At 34.4% G+C, this 20098-nt stretch overlaps 1 protein-coding gene across 3 annotated transcripts in view; it reads left to right on the forward strand.

Moving 5' to 3' along the window:
• Positions 1-20098, forward strand: part of CDH10 (cadherin 10) — a 155426-nt gene that overhangs the window by 95999 nt on the left and 39329 nt on the right. For all 3 annotated transcript variants that reach the window (XM_003789535.2, XM_023513075.1, XM_023513074.1), the window contains 3 exons: positions 9948-10242; positions 12231-12350; positions 12787-12954. In XM_003789535.2, the coding sequence (XP_003789583.1) occupies positions 9948-10242; positions 12231-12350; positions 12787-12954 (583 nt within the window). The remainder of the gene's footprint in view (positions 1-9947; positions 10243-12230; positions 12351-12786; positions 12955-20098) is intronic.

Genomic DNA, 20098 nt, shown 5'->3' on the forward strand with positions numbered 1-20098 from the left:
TATATATAATATATTGCTATATTATACTATATGAGACTAAATAAATAAATGACATTGGCTTAGGAAAATATATTGTAAATAAGATATAATGAAGTATAATAATCATAAAAGCAATGACTGACAAATTTGACTATATGAAAATGAAACACTTCACTTGTACAAACTTGGTCATAATTATTTTTTTAATCACAGACGTGAAGAAGGCATTTGTATTGATAACTACCAGTGTTCAATAAGAACATGTAAATAATCTTTTACAAATTAAGAAGAATATGACAGAAGAAGAGGAACACGGGAAAAATAAGATAAATGCATGAAACGAAGAATATGAATAGACTGTAAAAATCAAGTGAGGGAGTAAGTCTCATGCAAAGCTGTAGCAAATGCAGAAGTAGGAATGAACTTAGCATCATGCCGGTGTGGGTTTATGTGGTTAGAGGAGAGTGGAAGGAGATGAGATCAAAGTGACAGGCTGGGGCTACATCAAGACAGAAGTCATAAATTAGCCTAAGGGGTTTAGATTTTGTTCTAAATGCGGAGAGAGCCAGTGGTGGGTTTTAAGCGGAGTAGTGACATTCAGCATTGTGTATTTCAAAAAGTCTGCTCCTGCTGGTGGGTAGAAAGTTGAAATAGAAGGACAGAAGTAGAAGTAGAGGGACTAGAGGGGAGTTTAGGTGAGAGACCAGGACAATTTACGTTGGAATGGAGACAGACGAGTCTGTGAGAAGCCCTCAGGTTGATCTCAAAGTCAGAAAAGATGTGTTTACTGAATAAATGGGTAGAGCGAGGGGGGAAAATCAGTGACGCCTAATCGGATTGATAATCTTTAATGAAATGGGAAGAACTGATTTGTGGGAAGGAAAGATGCGGAAGAAAAAGATGCCCATCAAACTCAGGGTGGTGGCACGTAGAAGGGTGTCAGGAAAGGACAGAGGAGATGTGAAACGCAGGAATTAGAGTTCATGGTAACTTTATTCCTTAAGGGAAACAGATCTGCTCTAAATTTGCCAAAATATTGAAACCTGGAATTCTGTACTTGTTTTCTGTCTTCTTATTCTCTGGGTTTTCTTTATATTCCATTATGGTAGCTTCAAGTTTCCTGAGGTATTATAGCTCGACCTATATGCCTGGAGTTGATGGTGGATCAAGATTGGGGGGGGGGCAGATGGGAAAGAGAAAGACATTCAGTTAAATTATATTAACTTTGTATTGAAGAGTAACAGATCTACAGAAAAAAATGTTCATGCAAAGCTGTACTATTGAATGTATTTTCCAAACTGCTTGAAATTTAGAATACTTTAAATATTTACCCCTTTTCTTGCTGTCCATGATATAATTTTCATGTATTTTATTTCTGCATTCAAAGATATCTATATTATTGTTTCATATGTTCAATAATTATTTGTATTTACCAAAAAGTTGCTCTTCTGATGCTCTTCATTCTCTTCAGTGATTCCACTTGGTATAATTTTTCATCCATAACCTTTTTAAAGGTTCTCATTTCAGTTAATGTCTCAAAAGGCCAATAAAAGTAAAGATAAAACTCCCCTTTCACTTTCCACTCTTGACCAAAACCCCTTGAGACAGTGGGACGGACAGCTGCCTCGTCCTTCTCCTTCAAGCATCCAGTCATGTCCTTTTTCTGCTGTAGCTACCAACATGAAAGTACCTTTCCAAGCCTTACACACACAAGCCCTTCAAATCCTGCTTCCTTAGCAGTCTTAAAGACCTTTAGAGTCTTAAAATGCCACCCTTAGAATTGACGTCACTTCATAATTCAGTTTCACTAAACCCAGTTGAAGAAACACTTCCTTACATAAACGCCTTTCCTGAATATGTAGCCTAAGTTCTCATCTTCTGTTATTCTAAAACCTCCTGTCTCAGTGGCTTTGTGGGTGAAAGGTGAAAAGAAGATTCTTAACTGCTTACATACCCCATGTGATTAGTTTTCAACTTACTGATAAAAATCAATCTCTTGGTTTTAAATATTTCCCATTTAAAAATGTTATAGATATCTATATACATATGTCCCTACATAGTAAGATGCTTTAAGAAGACTTACCCAATGGCACACCTCTGGATGCAGGACGTAACTATAAGAGGGACTCCACTCAACAAATACAAACATTGTAACCTAGTTGTTTGTACTCTCACCTTAATCAGAATTTTAAGAAAAAAATTATTTTGGGTAAAAATAAGGTACAAAAATGTTGAGTGTCATTTTCAGGCAACAAGGTGATACTTTTCATCATTCAGTGATTTTCAAAAATGTAAGAAGATGCCAGGCTTGTAAAAGAGTAAGAACCTTCTCTGAAACATTTCTCTGATAACACTCTTTATGAAGGAGAAGTTGATTCATTAGAGAGAATATGCCTTGTGTGTTTGATATATTCCTTCAGATTTTTAAGGTTCCTTAAGTCATGTACTTAAATTGTTGGCCTCTAAAGCAGTCAATGCCCATAAAATGTATATTTTTAACAGGACTTGGAACCACGTAATGCCTGTGAACGTCTGTCTACAAAAACTTGTTAAATCAATGCTTTCAATACATACTTGATATGTTTCCAGTGCTAGCCAATAATAATAACCTAGGTAAAAAAATTATAGGATGTGAGCTAGCAACGTTTCTAATAGGAGGTGAATTCTGTTGTTTTTGTTGTTGTAGTTGTCATTGTTGTAGCAGGCCCAAGAAGGGTTCAAACCTGCAAACTCCGTGTATGTGGCCGGTGCCCTAACCACTGACATATAGGCACTGAGCCTGAACTCTGGAATTTTATAACACTGCTAAGAAGTCTGACCAGTATTATGGTCCAAAAAAGCCCCTACAGCTGCAGGATCATTACAGATTGAACATACCAGGGAGGGTGCTCATGAGCACAAGGCCAACTTTGAACAGCATACCTTCAAGGAAAACAAAATGGGAGGAGGAAACCCTAGTAATTTAATTCAGATCCTACTGGAGTTTTCTTCTGGGAGGAGATCAGAAGGGAACCACAGACAAATGTGAAAAGCAAACTTAATTTTTTGGCATTCACTAATTTATGCAGACATGACTGTCCATCATCATTTAAACCTTTTATATGTACCTCTCTGGTCCACCCAGAAAAAAATTGTTAAGAAAAGCACTTATTAAAATAAATCATGTATTATGGGATATTTTTAAATGATGATAGTTTTTTGGGGGTTTTTTGCAATCCATTCCACTAATAAGCTTTCTTTTTCTTCTTATTTCTATTTCTGAAAGAAGAATTGTTATCTTGGGATGCATCAAATCGACCTGTATTTTTCATATTATTAATATGAAAACAGTGTCCTATTGAGAACAAACTACATTCCAACTGCACTTAGAGGACAATTTCCTAATCTTCCTCTTTAAACTTCCCCTGCTCCAATTCAAGGTCAGCCGCCCAGGTCCTTTTATTCCCTAGGTACAACAAAATGAGTCACTACTTATTTATTTCTGACCAGATTGTGTTTGCTGGATGTAACATATTTTCAGCTGCTTTCTGATGCTGGACTGTCTTAACTGGTGGTTTTTATTGGATGCAAATTTCCAAGTTACTTGATTCGATGCTTTATTTTTCGTTTGACATTATGTTCCTCACTGGAGCAAACAGAGCAGAAAGCTAATGTGGTTGCCACCAGAATGGCATCGTGTATATGCCACATTCTGGATTTTTTTCGACAAATGAAAAACATCTTGGCCATTTGAAAGAGAATCAGGCATAACATTATCACTGTTAATTGGGAAAAAATCCACTCAACTTTTTTTGACAGTTTTGGGTTAATGTGCATTAAAAAGTAGAAATTGTTAAGCCCAGGTAGGGAATATTATAGTTCTTATTATTCATTCATCAACATTTTATCTTTCATAAAACTAGTCTAACATTAGAGATATAATTCTAATATAAAATGATACTAGAAATATTAATTTTGTGTTTTTCTGCTTTTTCTAGTTTTGGAAAAGAGCCAAAGAATAATTAGTGTCTAAGATGGTTATCAGAAACTCTGAATGAGAAATAATCTCACAATATAAACAGTATAGGTTCTTATTCATACATATGATTTTTCACTATTTTAAAATCTTTTTATTTAGTATTTTTTTCTAGCAAAGGGTGAAAATATCAGTCAACATCTTTCATCTGTTATCCTTTCAGTAATATGTTACTTAAAATCCCTGTTCTTTTTAAGTAGGTACTTTGTTTTTTACATTTACCCTCAAATGAATTATTATTGCCATGATCTCAATGTTTATGCCTCCCTTCCCAAATTCATATACTAAAATACTAATTCCCAAGGTATTACAAGGCGAAGACTTTAAAAGGTGATTAGGTGTCGGGATGCAGCCCCCACCAATAGGATTAGTGCCCTTTACTAAGATGCCCAAGAGATACCCTTGTCTCTCCTTTTGTGAAGACAAAGATGGAATGTGCCATCTATCCATCTATGAACCAGAAAGTAAGCCCTGACTAGATTCTGGATCTTCTGGCACCTTGGTCTTATACTTCTCAGCCTCCAGAAATATATTTCAGTTGTTTATAAGCTACTCAGGTCTATAGTACAGTAATGTGTCCTTTAAAGACAGGGATGTATTCTGAGAAATGTTTCATAGGAGATTTGTAATTGTGCAAGTATGCTTACACAATCTGAGATGGTGCAGCCTACTACACTCATAGGCTCCTGGATTGCAAACCTATATTGTATGCTACCATACTGAACACCCTGGGCAATTGTAACACAATGGTAACTATCTATGTATTTAAACATATCTAAACCTAGAAAAAGTCCAGTAAAAATATAGTACTATAATTATAAGGGACCCTTGTTAGGATACGTGGTCTGTCATTGACCATGATGTCTTTGTGCATCACATAAGAGAAGTTCATTATTGCAGCCCGAACAGACGAAACAAGGTTCTACCAACATAGACTCCACCAGGAAGTATAATCTTTATTTCATTTCCTGGTAATAAACAATTGAATCTTCTTTTCCTGTTTTTTTTTTTTTTTTAAAGTTTAAAACTAGAAAGGCCACAAGACCCCTTTCAGCTTCAATTACATAATTATCTAAAGATGAGCCTTTTACAAGAAAAATCTCAAAATTATCAGACTTGCTATATTTCAAATTATCACACATGTGTTAAATAATTTGCGTTTAAAATGTTTCTTTAAATTCAATGAATTGTTTAGTTTAAAATATGAAAAGTATCCAATATAAGCAAATATAATAATAAGTTATAATTAAACATATGTGCATAAAAAGTTGAATAATAGGAAGATGACTTTTAAATGTGCAATGCAGTACCAGTTGTTCTATTTTCATTAGTTGTCATGCATCTTGCCATGTCCTTTATCTGCTTGTGAATTTACAAGGAACACAGCAGGTTGTGAATTTTTAATAGGCTTTTCTCAAGGAAAGAAAAGGTCAGTATTAACATAAAATTCTTCTTAAAAAGTTGTGACACAAATGTTTCGCACCGGAGAACAGGTGTTACTGAGAAACTAAAGCCACAATAATCTAATTTTTTTCTATGTTTAAAGAAAACTTAAGGTCTCACATAATAAAATAGCACAAGACAAATCAATACAAAAGTTATTTCTTTCAAAGTAGATGCTGTAAGGTTTTTGGCACGTGACCCATTGATCCTAACTTCTCAGTGATAATTTTGTTCAATTAAATATTTGTTAAATTCAAGTGTTGATACATAATACTGAAATAAAAAGGAGTAATGAAAAAGCTACAGTTATAAAGCTTAACCCCTGTCTGATTATTACTTAGTAAATATGTTGGAAAGGGAAGTAAAATTCTATCTTCCACCCACAAACAATGGGGGAATGAGATACCAGGACAAATGTTGAGAAAAATATACAAAGTAAGAGAGAATTAAAATACTAAAGGGAAACTTTAAAAGAGGACAGGAAGCCTAGGCAGGAGGCTAACATTTAAGAGCTTTGTCTTTTGGTCTGTTTCTATAACAGGAAAATGTCAGCATCAACACACCTGTTATCACATAGCTCTTAATACCCATCACTACAATTTATTGGAGGAAGAAATTGCCCAAGTCTCAGAGACCTGGAAATTCCTCTCTGCTTCTCTTAGTAAATATCGGTTGTAGTAACTTTAATTGTCCATTTCCCAAATATGTTTCTAAAGAAAATCTTTCAGTAGATTTAGGCTAATGTCCTGTCCCAAAATATAGTCCTCCCCCCTCCCCCTCACCTTTATACTAATGCTCTCGTTCAATTGTTTGTGAGAATTGTGAGGAAAGAAAGGACTTTGTAAAATGGAAATTATCATTCATGCTAGCTGTAGTGGTTCAAGAAAAATTTATCATATCTGGTTTCTTAGGATGAAAATGTATAAATGTGTAGGTGTAATTTTATTAACTTAATTATATTCTCATTGGAGAAGGTAGACATCCATTTATTTTCTGATTCTCAAAACCACAGTCTATGTACAACGCTCATCTCTTTGATTCCCTACTACCATGTTCAATTTTCTAATCCAACAGCAACTCCCACAGTATGTGGTCCAATTACAAGATTTAATTTTCACTCTCTGTAGTGTAAGTGAACATAAAAATCTTGGTGTGATTTATATTCCAAAACTGAGATTTACAAAATTAACATTTCATCATCTGAGCAGGGTTCTTCTTTGTATGGTTGCTTAGGAGAATTTTTTAAATTAAATCATAGCTGGGTACATTAATGCAATTATGGGGTTCAATGTGTTGATTTTATATACAATTTGAAATACTTTTATCAAACTGGTTAACATAGCCTTCATCTCATTTTCTTAGTTTGTGTTAAGATTTATATTCTATACTTAGTAGACTTAACATGTACCCTTGTAAAATACACCATAGGTATGGTGCCACCAATTACCCTCCCTTCACCCATCCTTCCCCCTTCACCTCCCCCCTCCTCTTTCCCCTTCATCTTGGGCTATAGTTGGGTTATAGCTTTCATATGGAAGTGTGGGTATTTATAAATTGGTTTCATAGTAGGGCTGAGTACATTGGATACTTTTTCTGCCATTCTGAGATACTTTGCTAAGAAAAATATGTTCTAGCTCTCTGAACTGCTGGTGAGAATGCAAACTAATATGTTTCTTTTCAAAAGAAGTTTAGAGATCACTTAGGAATCTAAAAATAGACCTGCCATTGGATCCTGCAATTCCTCTACTAGATGTATATCCAGAAGACCAAAAATCACTTTATAACAAAGATATTTGCACCAGAATGTTTTCTGCAGCCCAGTTCATAATTGCTAAGTCACAGAAGAAGCCCAAGTGCCCATCAACCCACAAATGGATTAATAAATTGTGGTATATGTACACTATGGAATATTATGCAGCCTTAAAAAATATGGGGACTTTACCTCTTTTATGTGTACAGGGATGGAGGAGAATGGTGCTAATGTTCCCCATCTTACCTCATATCCTCTGAACCCCAAACTCATGTTTCATATTCATCCAGTGTTCTTTCTAAGATGTAAAATTTCTAAAATGTGAAAAGTTCTGCAATTCAACCCCCACTCATTCCTTGGTAGGTTGGGTATCATATGCTTAAAATAATCCTCACTCATTCCTATGTGCTAGTTTGTGAGCTGTCCTGTGAGTTTTCATCACACACCATATTTTACTCATCTGTAAAATTAGAATGGCCTTGTTGGTTTGCTTTTCAATGTACCTGCCTCTTATGAGAATAAACAAATATTTCTCAATTAAAATTATTGAATGCATAGACAATAAACACTACAACTGTGTAGTACAAACCACAACATTCTCTGGTCAAATGATTGATAATGTCAGTAAATGTTCTTCAGTTAACTTTGATTTTTAGACAGAACAAGAAATATAAACTGAAGAACATCATTTGGAAAATTGCTACTGTGTTACACATGCATATAATTGATCAAAAGCTTTCCTGGAAACTCTATCCATTTTCAGTTACTAAAAGCATCAATCTTATGACTTTTGGAGAGTGGTTCCCTGCACAACACAGTCACATGTTGCTTCTGAGAGCCTTGTAGTTAAAAGCAGATATTTCCTGAGTTTCTCAACCTTTACTTTATGGCTTATGAATAGCTAAAAATATAGTAAAAAGTGTTTGTTACTTGCCTTCTTTATGCTTTCACCAAAGTATACGTCTGCTTGGTGTTTTCTTTATCCATTATATTAATATTTACAATAATGAGTGTTTTATCCAGAAATCAGAAAAATGAACTCTTACTAAGAATTGATGGCTAAATGCAATTAATGCAAACCATCAACGAAAAATTGGCTGCTTTTATAAATCCAACAATGATTAGTAATAAGAAACGTCAGATATATATATGCAAAATACTAATTTATTTAAAAAATAAATATTCATATAAAATATTTACACAATTTCATTGACATAAGTTTCTATAAGGAAAAATAATCTTCCAATTAAAGAAACAAAATTTTACTATAAAGAAGAAGTAATCAATTTAATATTGCTACACTCAATTGCTTGAAAGTGTTTGTTGATGTAAGAAGTCTAAAGACTGAGAATCATGTCTATTTAGATAAATGTCTTATGTAAAATTTCCATATTTCATATGAATATTAAAAGATGAAACACATCCATTATGATATATGTATAATAAATGCTTTGTAATGATTAAGGAAATCTGTATTTTTTATATTTCTTATAAATAACATTTAGAAAATAGAATGTGTAATCTCTTAGTGATAAAACTGTGATTCTAACATGAAAACGTTTATGAATTGGGTGGTATAACTCTTTAGCTGTACCAAACCCAAGCTTTGTTCTTCTCATGGTCAAGTTTTTTTCTTCAGGGTAAGAATTTCATGTAGTGCAGGAGAAATATCCCTCTGAAATCTGTGTGCCCACTTCCAGAACATCCTCAGTGTAGTCAAGAGTTGGCCGGAATATCCCTGAGCTTGTTTGCCCGTCTTAGAAGTATCTCTTCTGTGTTATTCACCCAAAGTCTAGATTCAGTCACTGGTGCATAACCTCAAGCCTAAGGGCTGGCCTTATGGGCTTCTGTTGAAATACAGTATATATGGGATTTTTCCATAACACATGGAAAGCTAGCATATGCACCTGGGAATGTATGTGCATTGAGTTGAGATGCTCACACAACAGCATGCAGAGCTCTTTCATGTGATGAACTGATTCTAAAAGATTTAACGTGGTTGTCGTAGCACAAGTGAGAGAGCAGGAAACAGGTGTTTCATTGCCTTTTTCTTACATAAAACTTGTTCTGTGAGTTCTAAGAAGGTAGATTTGACAAGCTAGGAGGCTGGAACATGTTTTAATTTAGAGTTTATTCATTTTATGTATAACTTTAAGATATATAAACATGTATTATGTGGACATCTATCTGAACTGTTGTTCAGAGTCTCACGAGTATTTGTGGGATAGTTGCTGTCTATTGTATAAACTAACAAATGATGTATGGTGTCCCTAAAGTGAGAGTTCATACAGCTTTGCTTGTCTTATAGTTCTTAAGATATCACTAATTCTTTAGCAGAAATCCAATGACTAATAGTTAAGTTTATAGGTGATGAATTTCCTATACAATATGAGAATAAAATAATTTTTTACTCACTAAGAAGAGATGAGAGAGCAGTGTTTACACCAATCTATCAAGACTGAAGTCTTCTATCTTTATCAGGATTTACTTGTCCGTGAAAAATAGTTATTTACCAAGCCAGGCGTGGTTTATTGTTACTTCTTTCAATTTAGAATAAAAATCATACTGATATATACAAGGCTGCCCTGTTGTTTAAAACATATAAATCATTGTGATCAAACTTATTCAACTCTCATTTCAAGAACTAAGATAACAGACTCCATTGTTCAGTGATGAGATTTGAAGGACGTTCTTTGAATTCTTTCAGTTTTATGTACCTTTCCACATTATTATGGATATATTCTTTTTTATTTCCTTTAGCTTCATTCAGACCAAGATAAAGGAGATGGATCACTCAAATATATTTTATCTGGAGATGGAGCTGGTACTCTTTTTATTATTGATGAAAAAACAGGTGATATTCATGCCACGAGAAGAATTGATAGAGAGGAAAAGGCCTTTTATACTCTACGTGCACAAGCTATTAACAGAAGAACTCTGAGGCCAGTGGAACCAGAGTCCGAGTTTGTGATCAAAATCCATGATATCAATGACAATGAACCAACGTTCCCAGAAGAAATTTATACAGCTAGTGTTCCTGAAATGTCCGTTGTAGGTAAGTTCATTTACAACATCTATGATAGTATTCAACAAGTATTTTTTTTTAAATCAAGAAGTCAGTAATAGTATGATCAATTGATTGAGATCCTCTTTGATTTCTTACCAAAAGTATGCAGTTATTTATTTATTTTTTTTAGAAAACAGTAACTCAGAGAAAAATGGTTGAATGCATTTTATTCTTCCTATGGATTTGTACTTTTTTTATTTCTTTATTAAATCATAACTGTGTATATTAATGCATTTATGGGGCACAATGTACTGATTTGTTACCCAATGTGGAATGCTTACATCTAACTAACATAACGGTCTTCTTGCTTTCTTATTTGTTGTGACAAAAACATTCATGATGCAATGATACATTTCTATATTATTAAGAATAGAGTATGGATTTGTAATTCTTTACAATACAGATAGATACTTCCCTCAAAAATCAATAACATTCAATAGAAAACTGTAAAAATATAATTTTTTGTCACATAGATTAGGATAAACATTGAGTAGTATTTATGGTGTAATCATAATTTACCTAAAATTTTTATCTGGATTATATACATATTTCAAATGATAGAATTGTTTAGATTATCTGAGTCTTATTCATTATTAAGAAACATCCTTTTTCATGAATATTGCATGCATATATAAACCTCAACTAACTTAGTTTCATATTAAAAAGAAAAAACTTGTCTCCGCACCCATAGCACAGTGACTATGGCTCCAGCCACATGCACTGAAACTGGCAGATTTGAACTCAGCCTGGACCAGCTAAACAACAATGACAACTATTAAAAATATATATATATCCAGGCATTCTGAGGGAGCCTATAGTCCCAGCTACTCGAGAGGCTGAGGCAAGAGAATTGCATAAGCCCAAGAGTTTGAGATTGCTGTGAGCTAGCTATGATGCCACAGCAATCTACTGAGGGTGACATTGTGAGACTCTGTCTCAAATAAATAAATAAATAAATAAAATAAAAATAAAAAACTTTTGAATACCCACGTTCAATAACGTCCTGATTCAGAATTACAATTAAATTAAATTGTAGAAGCTGTAAGCAGAAGACATGAAAAATTAGAAATGTATAACATTCAAGAAAATATACTTTCCATTTACCGTGTAAATAAATGGAGGCTGTACTTACAAGCAAAGAAAGTACAATTGTTGTAACTTTTTTATTAAATATAGAATGACAGGTGATTAAAACATCAAGAAACACTGACAACTATGAACAGACATATTTTTAGATCTAGTAGAATAATGAGCATTTCTCAAAATGTGTAGAGTTGTTTAAACTGATTAAACATTTTGGATGCTTTTTTTTTTTAACTTATAACAGTTATGATAGCAAATTCTCAAACCCTGCATTTCTCAAAAGCATTGTTCTGGGAATGTTATTTAATATTTACTTTGTTAAATCCCAAGGACTTTAGACACTCATCTTAGTATAAAGCCCCTTTAAATATCTTGATCTTTATTAAATAGACTTTAGTAGTTCATGGAACTTGGGATCAGCTTTGATTGTTTCTAAAATTGGAATTTAATCTATTCATAAAATTATATTCTAGAGCAGATGTTAATTATTTTTACAGTTAATTAGTGGAGAGTGAGAAATAAGAACATACTTACTCCTTTGTGATTAGATACGCCCTTTACATGAAACAAATCTATTCTGTGAAAATGAATTTAAATATCAAACCTGAGCATTTGCAACATGACTGTATATGGTATATTCTGATACACTGTAGCTTTATCAATTTCAACTACAAAATTATGCTTGCTGGCCAAATATATATCATGTGGTTGAACTTGGAGTTTACCTGTCTTGACACTCTTTTTGTGCACACATATATATATATTTTCATCTATACAAGTTTCTTTAAGAGGTCATTATTAAAGCCAAAAATCATTCAAGTCTTCAATGAAAACCAGTGCTTTGCTCCTCCTTCTGGTACTGTGCAGAACTAAGCTGAGTTTGGATACTTCAGGTACTTCCGTGGTGCAAGTCACAGCTACAGATGCCGATGACCCTTCCTATGGGAACAGCGCCAGAGTCATTTACAGCATCCTTCAAGGGCAGCCCTATTTCTCTGTGGAGCCTGAAACAGGTCAGGAATAATGAATTGGTGTTTGTTAATTTAATCATCTTTGTGACCTTTATTAGTAGAAAGAAGATGGAAGAACAAGAATAAAACCTTAACATGATTATTCACACATGAGTGATGATGCCACATTTAAAGATTTAAGAACTATAGTTAAAAAATTGAGTGAGCTAATGGAAACATAGCTTTTGATATTTTTACCTAGGGGCTTAGATAATGCTACAGAACATTGGTATGTACTGCTAGGGCTTAGAAATACAACACAAATTAATTTTAAATGAGTTTTACATATGTTTTATAATTCCTGGACATTCAAAATTAATAACAAAGCCATTTTCCATCTTTCAAAAAATTCACTAGTCTAAAAATACTATTTGTGGGCTAACTCAAGTCATCATTGACAACTCAGTGAAAATAACAGAAGTCTTTGTATTTTCTCAAGGTATCATCAGGACTGCGTTACCGAACATGAACAGAGAAAACAGGGAACAATACCAAGTGGTCATTCAGGCGAAAGACATGGGTGGCCAGATGGGAGGCTTGTCCGGCACCACAACGGTCAATATCACACTGACCGACGTCAATGACAATCCCCCTCGCTTCCCCCAGAGTAAGTGCCTCTTAATGGTCATTCTTTAGAGCAAAAAAATTGGAGAAAAGAAAAAGCAATTGTCAATTATTTAATTGAAAACACATTAAAAGTGTGTCACGAAAATGAATGAAAGGTGTATTTTTATAGTTAATTTTTATTCACATTCTATATAAATATTCCAGGCGTCATTCATTCAGAGACAGGAGGAAATATGATCCCCTAACTTCTCTGCCTGGGAACCCTGCATCTATAATTATCATTTAAAAATTATGTTTTTTTTCTTTCTAAAAACTATTTCTTGAGGGGCACGACTACAACAGGGACATTATCCAGCAAATGCAAACAGTGTAACCTAACTGTTTGCAACCTTATATTAATCTGAAAAAAGCAAAACAACTATTTCTTCCAATTAACAAAAAGACATAATGTTTTATTAGAAAATAAACTCGGTCATAATTTTACAATAAGTGTTGGCTTCTATCTAGAATTGAATAAAGATGACCCTAACTTGAGGATAAAAATGTACATAAAAGTCTAATTTGACACAGTATAAGGAATCTTCCCCAAAAGGGGAGCACAGGGAGAATTTCAGAAACTAATTAGACTAACATTTAATATCACCGTCTGAGGAATGGCATCTATACTCAAACATTTTGATCTTCGTGTAGACCTATTTTTAATTAACCTGTCCAAGTCTTAACATAGATTTTAAGTTGGGAACCGTGATCTCTGACCAGATAATGCATGCATTTATTGCTGGTAGAGAGGAAGATCTCAGTTCTCAATTAAACACTGTCCACGTCTTGGTATTACAAAAGATCCTGTATTTTGAGATAAAATTTAGCATTACTAGGATTGGTACAAAAAACATATCCCAGTAGTCTGGTATGTCTATGTACTTAACTTTTTAGCAATTTATGAATATTAACCTCAAAATGATCCCTCAATTTTAGTTTACTATTTTGCTTAAATATTTTATAGTAAACATTTAAAAGACAATTGTTTCTTTGAGAAATTGTCATTTTCACATTAAAGGCCATTGCTCAGAAGTAACTATGGTCTATGACATCATTGTTTTAACTCTTTAAAAGCACTTTACCGCTTTTCTGTGCTACTTTTATTTATCTTTGAGTACTAACAGTGCATGGTTTCAATTAAATTGTTTGAAATCTTGTATGTGAAAATACTCCAAATTCAGATGGAATTTTCGTTAGCAGTCTGATCATAAGCCTGTGTGTTTGTGATGGTTATTCTGTGAGATGTTTAAGGGGCATGGCCATCGGGCCTGTGGGGGGGTTTTAGGCCCCAGAACACTTGCTGTTCATAAATGATCAGGTTTCAGCTCCAGGTTACCTTTATCATTGGCAGAGCAAAGAAAACCAAAAATAATCCTTTGTAGTTTTTTGGAACGCATTTAAAGACATGCACAATTTTGTATTTTATGTATATTTCTGACCACCGCTTTTAATGAGCCTTTTACCAGGAGGCTGAACATGCAAATCCTGGAGACTGAATTGTACTCGTACATGCACAATGAATCGAACATGCCACATGCATATGTATCTAAGATACAGTCCACAGACAAAGGACAAGTCCAATAAGCCCATGAAGAGATTCTAATGACATGAAAAAATTGAACATTTTAAAGGAAATAGTGTCCCTTAAGAATCAGTCTTAATATTTTTTCATTTATTTTGGCTTCTTTATTTCTTCAGTTAACATATTCTTCTTTTATTAGCTGGAAATTTAGGATTGGAGTCTTAGACACAATGCATAAATCCTGTCATAATAATACTGGTAATAATAATAACAAGGCTCGTAAAAAGAAGCAACAGCACAACTTCCATTTTCTGAGTCGCGTTTTTAGTAAACATTGTACCATGTTATTTACTGGCCTATTGTATTTAATCATAACAACTTATTCAGGTGGGTATTATAATCTCCATTCTACAAATGAGAAATAAAGGTTAAAACCAAATTGCTACTAATGGCAGAGATGGCCGTCTCTGACTCCCTATGTAGAGGGTTGGGACTACATGAAGGAGAATTTTAGAGCATGCTGTATTACTTACTTCTCATTCTTTTTTAAAATTATACATGGAAACATCATTTATGAATTTTTATTTTCTAAATTATCTTCTTTTGTTATGAATATCTGCAACCTTACCTGGCTATTCAATCATCCAATTACAATGTTACCTTACTAAGTCATCAACATCCAGAGAACTAATATTTACAATCTAATATCATTTAATTAAAAGCCAAGTCTTAAGAGAGAGTTCTCCAATTTATGAAGCCTTTTCTATGTAACATATCTTTGAAACCTCACAAGTAGCCTTAATAGGCCCATTATTATCATTATTATTATTATTATATCCTATGTACAAGAAAAAAAAAAGGAGGCTCAGAGTAGAATTAATAATGAAGACAACTAACTCTGTATAATAGAAATATAATACAAACCAAAACTATGTACCTCATGTGTAATGTTAAATTTTCAGTCAGCCATATTTAAAATGTTAAAAAAATGCAGGAGACATTTATTTCAATTATTTATTTTTCTTTCACCTATCAAGGCTTAATATAACTCTATAAATATGTTATCAATGTAAAATTTACTCAGATATTTTACATTCTCTTTTTCACTCTTAGCTCTATACTTATAACTAGTATTTTCTACTTATATCAAGTATCAGTACAAACTAACTATACTTCCCACCTATAGCCACATAAGGATTAGTGCTTGGCTAGTGGCTGCCATACTGGACAGCTCCAAAGCTCACCCTGGAATTGTACTGCATGAGTCCCAGTGATCTTCACTCCGTAGCTTTTTCATGTTAGCCAAACTGCCCCATTTTTCAGAGTCATCAGTAACTCTGAATACCAGTGTGAACTTCATGAAGTGATAAAAGACTACACAATTTAAAGTCTAGGAAACATTGACTGAGTGGCTAGCTCTTAGTCTATTCATGTGTGCAAAATGTTCATTTGTATTAGTACTGCTGTTATTCTTCAATATTATAGGAGTAGAGTCATAACTTAAACTTTCATTCAGATTGGCTGATCCAATTTTAATATTTCCTAAAAGGCTACATCCAAATATCAGTTATTGACTGGGGACAGGGAATGACTGAAAACTCAGATATCCTGCTTCGTTCCTTCATTTCACTTCTTGTGTAGATTTATTAGGTTTATTATCAATTAGAAATGACTTTGGCCCTCAGAGGACATTTGGGACTGTCCTGAGAAATTTTTGCTTGAGTTAATATATGCTACTGGTACTAGTAAGTGGGAGACAGCAATACTTCTAAGAATCTTTCCAACTCAAATGACAAAGAATTACCTGCCCAATATGCCAGTGGTACCATGAGTCTAGGCAGAGAAATTTTGATGTATTATAGGAGGAATAGCTATTACATGATTTAAGTAAAGTCATAAATTCAGTTCAAATCTCTAAAAATTATTTTCAGATCACTCTGGTACCAAATGCTCTTTTAGAAACTAAGTGTGTGTATATGATATTTGTCAGCAAAAATCCCTGGTTTGTGCCCTTATCACCTTTCATGAGAACAAGGGAAGCAAACCTTTCATATGTAAAAACATTGTGTCGGTCATTATGAAAGTTTGAGATACATAGAAATCAAGAAACATAAAATCCATGTGGACAGAAACAAATGAAGCCCTCCTCCCAGCAACACCAATAAGCTGAGAAAGTTGAAACTTACATGGGTGAAGCAGAAAGGAAGCTATTGACAGTGTTTCTTGGAAGTGAAATAATGGCCCATAACATAGTTTGTCTCAAAGCTTTTGTAGTGACCTACATATATCCACAAAATATTTGTTCAATCTCAAATGCAAGAGTAACATGTAAACAAATCCAGGGTAGGCAGGGTTTGGGGATGAGAGAAGACTCATGGAAGGTCTCCATCAAAAGGTGATATTTCACTGGAACACTCAACATGGAATAGACTCAGGCAAAGAGGCAGAAATCCACTAACCAGATGGAACAACATGTGAGAAACCCTGAGGATGAAAATTGAATGCGATCTCTCAAGAGTGGAAGGCCCATGGGGTTGGAACACACTAAACAATATGGACATTCATGGGATATGATTTTAGAGAGTTCTACGTTCAAAATAACATTGAGAATTATAGTTTATACTGGCATTAACAAAATCATAATTGTGTGCCTAATATAAGTTATCATTATGATCTCACAGTTTTAAATATATATAAATACATGAAAATTAATATAACCTGTGAACATTAGGATGATTCAAACATCAGGATGAGTCAATAGATTAGAAGGTGAAAGGCACATCTTAAAACTATTATCCAAAACTACTTCCTACTATTTTGCTCTAGATATGAAATTGTATTTTTCTCTATCAAAATTATGTTTCTGCTGCTATTTTTTTCAGAATTCTGTTTTATTTCAAGTGATTTAACTTAACTTCTAAAATAACAAGTAAAGAAAAAAAAAACAAAAAACTAGAGATTACCTTGCAGTGACAGGCAGTTTGTTTGCAATTAAGAGCATGGAAATTAATATGTCTTGATTAATTATTACAAGTGGCTTATCAGAGCAGGGGAGAAAATATTTCAATACAAAATAGTAAGTGCCATGAAGAAAATATTCACAAATTGTAAAAGGAGGGAAGAAGAATGACACTGGTGAAATAACTCTGCAGCAGAAATATGTTAGGGAATTTATGTCTTTACCTAATTCATTTTTTTAAATAACTATGGGCCATAAACACAGAAAAAGGAGAGCTCATGTAGTTAGACATTAGCAAAGTGGCCCATTTATGAAAGAACATGCTTTGTGCAGGAGAAATGGAAAAGATTTACTTCAGAGTGATAGAGTTATTCTACCTGTTGCCATACTACAGGGTCCTCAAAGTTTTTAAACAGGGGGCCAGTTTACTGTCCCACAGAACATCGGAAGGCCAGACTGCAGCCCTGGGACAAGCTGCCTGCTAAGCAGGACAGGCAGCGGTGGCAAAAACACCTGCTGGGCCGCATAAATGTCCTAGGTGGGCCGCCTATGGCCTGCGGGCTATAGTTTGAGGACACCTGTCATACTAGTTGTTTTTAATTTTTATATATTTTTGTACCTTGAAAGAACTAGGGAAACCAGGAGTGAAAGGGACAAAAACATGACAGTTATTTCTAAGAAGTCTGATACAATGAGCCCTGAATAATAGCTATTGGAATTTACAAGACAAGGGTGATTGTGGATGACTTTCCCAATTGATTTTTGTGGAAATGTGGAAACTAAAGAGAAATCGGTGGCAATACATTGAGGCATCAAAGAAAAATAGGGAGAACATCCAAGAAATGATGCCTGTACTTTAAGAAGTGGAGGTGGACAGGGACATAAACTAGAAAAGAAATATTTTATGGTAGTTAAAGAAAGCCCTTGGTTTTTGAGATTCTACCATATCCCAGGCTCTCACCAGGAATTAGAGCGACAGTGACCAACAAAAGCCCAGAGCATCTGATTGAAAATGAGGTTAATACAAATGATAAGTCAATAGATAATGGGACTCTGGAGGTGTGATATGTGCTGTGAAGAAACATAAAGTAGGATAAGGGGCCGGAGAATGACAGGGTTGCTGTTTCAGGAAGGATGAATAGGAGACATGAACTATTCCAGAAACTGAGGATGCATGCACTACTAGGCAAGTTAGCATCTCTGGATCTCGGTTCCTGCATATCCATGTCTCTTATATATGGAACATTACAATAAATAAATACAGTCACATAGAGAAAATGTCTTCAGTAGTAACTGTGAAACATGACAGGTTCTCAGTAAGTATGGCTTTCGCCCTCTATGTTCTTCCTCAGAGATTGTGTCTCATATTGCTAATCTTAGATGTTCTTTGCTGTGATATCATGATGCTATTTTTTTTTATAGCTAACCAAAGTTGATTGAAATAAAAGCCTCTTTAACCTGCAGAGATCTCACAACAAGGACCACAACAAAATGAATGCACCCATCTCTTCTGTACTACTCACATTTCCATGAGCACTTCCATTAAACCACTCCAGAGCAAATTTTCCTGCTTTCCAGCCAAACATTCCGTACACCTTAGATTTTGCTATGTTTCATTGTACTTATGTTGAAAAAGCATTATACTTGCAACCTTTAACTATCATCCTGGTATTCCCAAATTTAGTCCAATTTACCTCATTTCTTTCCTTTTCTCCCTGAAACCATCAACACATGGAAAATTATAAAATCAGGTAAAATCATAAAAATACTGACCATGAAAAAGTCTGTGAAAAGATTAAATAACTGGAACCTGATCATTGCGGGGGTTGGTAAAACCAACTGAGACAACATGATTTGTTTCCATGTGGTCTTAAAAAAATCATATCTGGGGAGAAGTTATGACATTGGCTTTCATCCAGTCTACAATCAATGACTAAGAGATAGTTAATCTCCTAAGAGTCTAGTCCAAACATTTTTGCCTAAATGCAACAGAAAATGTCTATAGAAGAGACTTTCAAATCTATTCATAGGCCCCCAAAAAGAAAATCAAGGCCTACAGAAAGAATTTTCAAAAGGAGTTAGTAAATAGTCAGATTCCTAGCCAATTTTTGGGTGCCTAGGACTTGGCTCTAATACTTGAAGGAATGGATGAGACCATCTAGTCCAGCGGTTCTCAACCTGTGGGTTGAGACTTCCATGGTGGTCGAATGACCCTTTCACAGGGATCGTCTAAGACCATCCTGCATATCAGATATTTACATTATGATTCATAACAGTAGCAAAATTACAGTTATGAAGTAGCAACAAAAATTTTATGGTTGGAGGTCATCACAACATGAGGAACTGTATTAAAGGGTCGCGGCATTAGGAAGGTTGAGAACCACTGATACAGCAGTAGGACTCAAGCAGGAAGGATGCTGAGTAACTGAGTCTCAGGCCGACTTCCCAACCCACAATAGCACTGCAAACACCTCAAAACAGTTTAAAAAGTCCACAGCTCTTCATGCACAGGCAAGCGCTTTCCCGTGTATTCTGCTAAGGAGCCAAAGGTCAAAGTGAGAAGACTGTCTTCACGTTGTACTTGACGATGTCTCTGAGTTCCATAGACACCCAGCTCTCTCAGAACCGTGCTTCTGAACATACACTGACTCACAGGCATTTCTG

Source organism: Otolemur garnettii, unplaced genomic scaffold, assembly GCF_000181295.1.
Source record: "Otolemur garnettii isolate 467f Iridium unplaced genomic scaffold, OtoGar3 scaffold00033, whole genome shotgun sequence".
Lineage (NCBI taxonomy): Eukaryota > Metazoa > Chordata > Mammalia > Primates > Galagidae > Otolemur > Otolemur garnettii.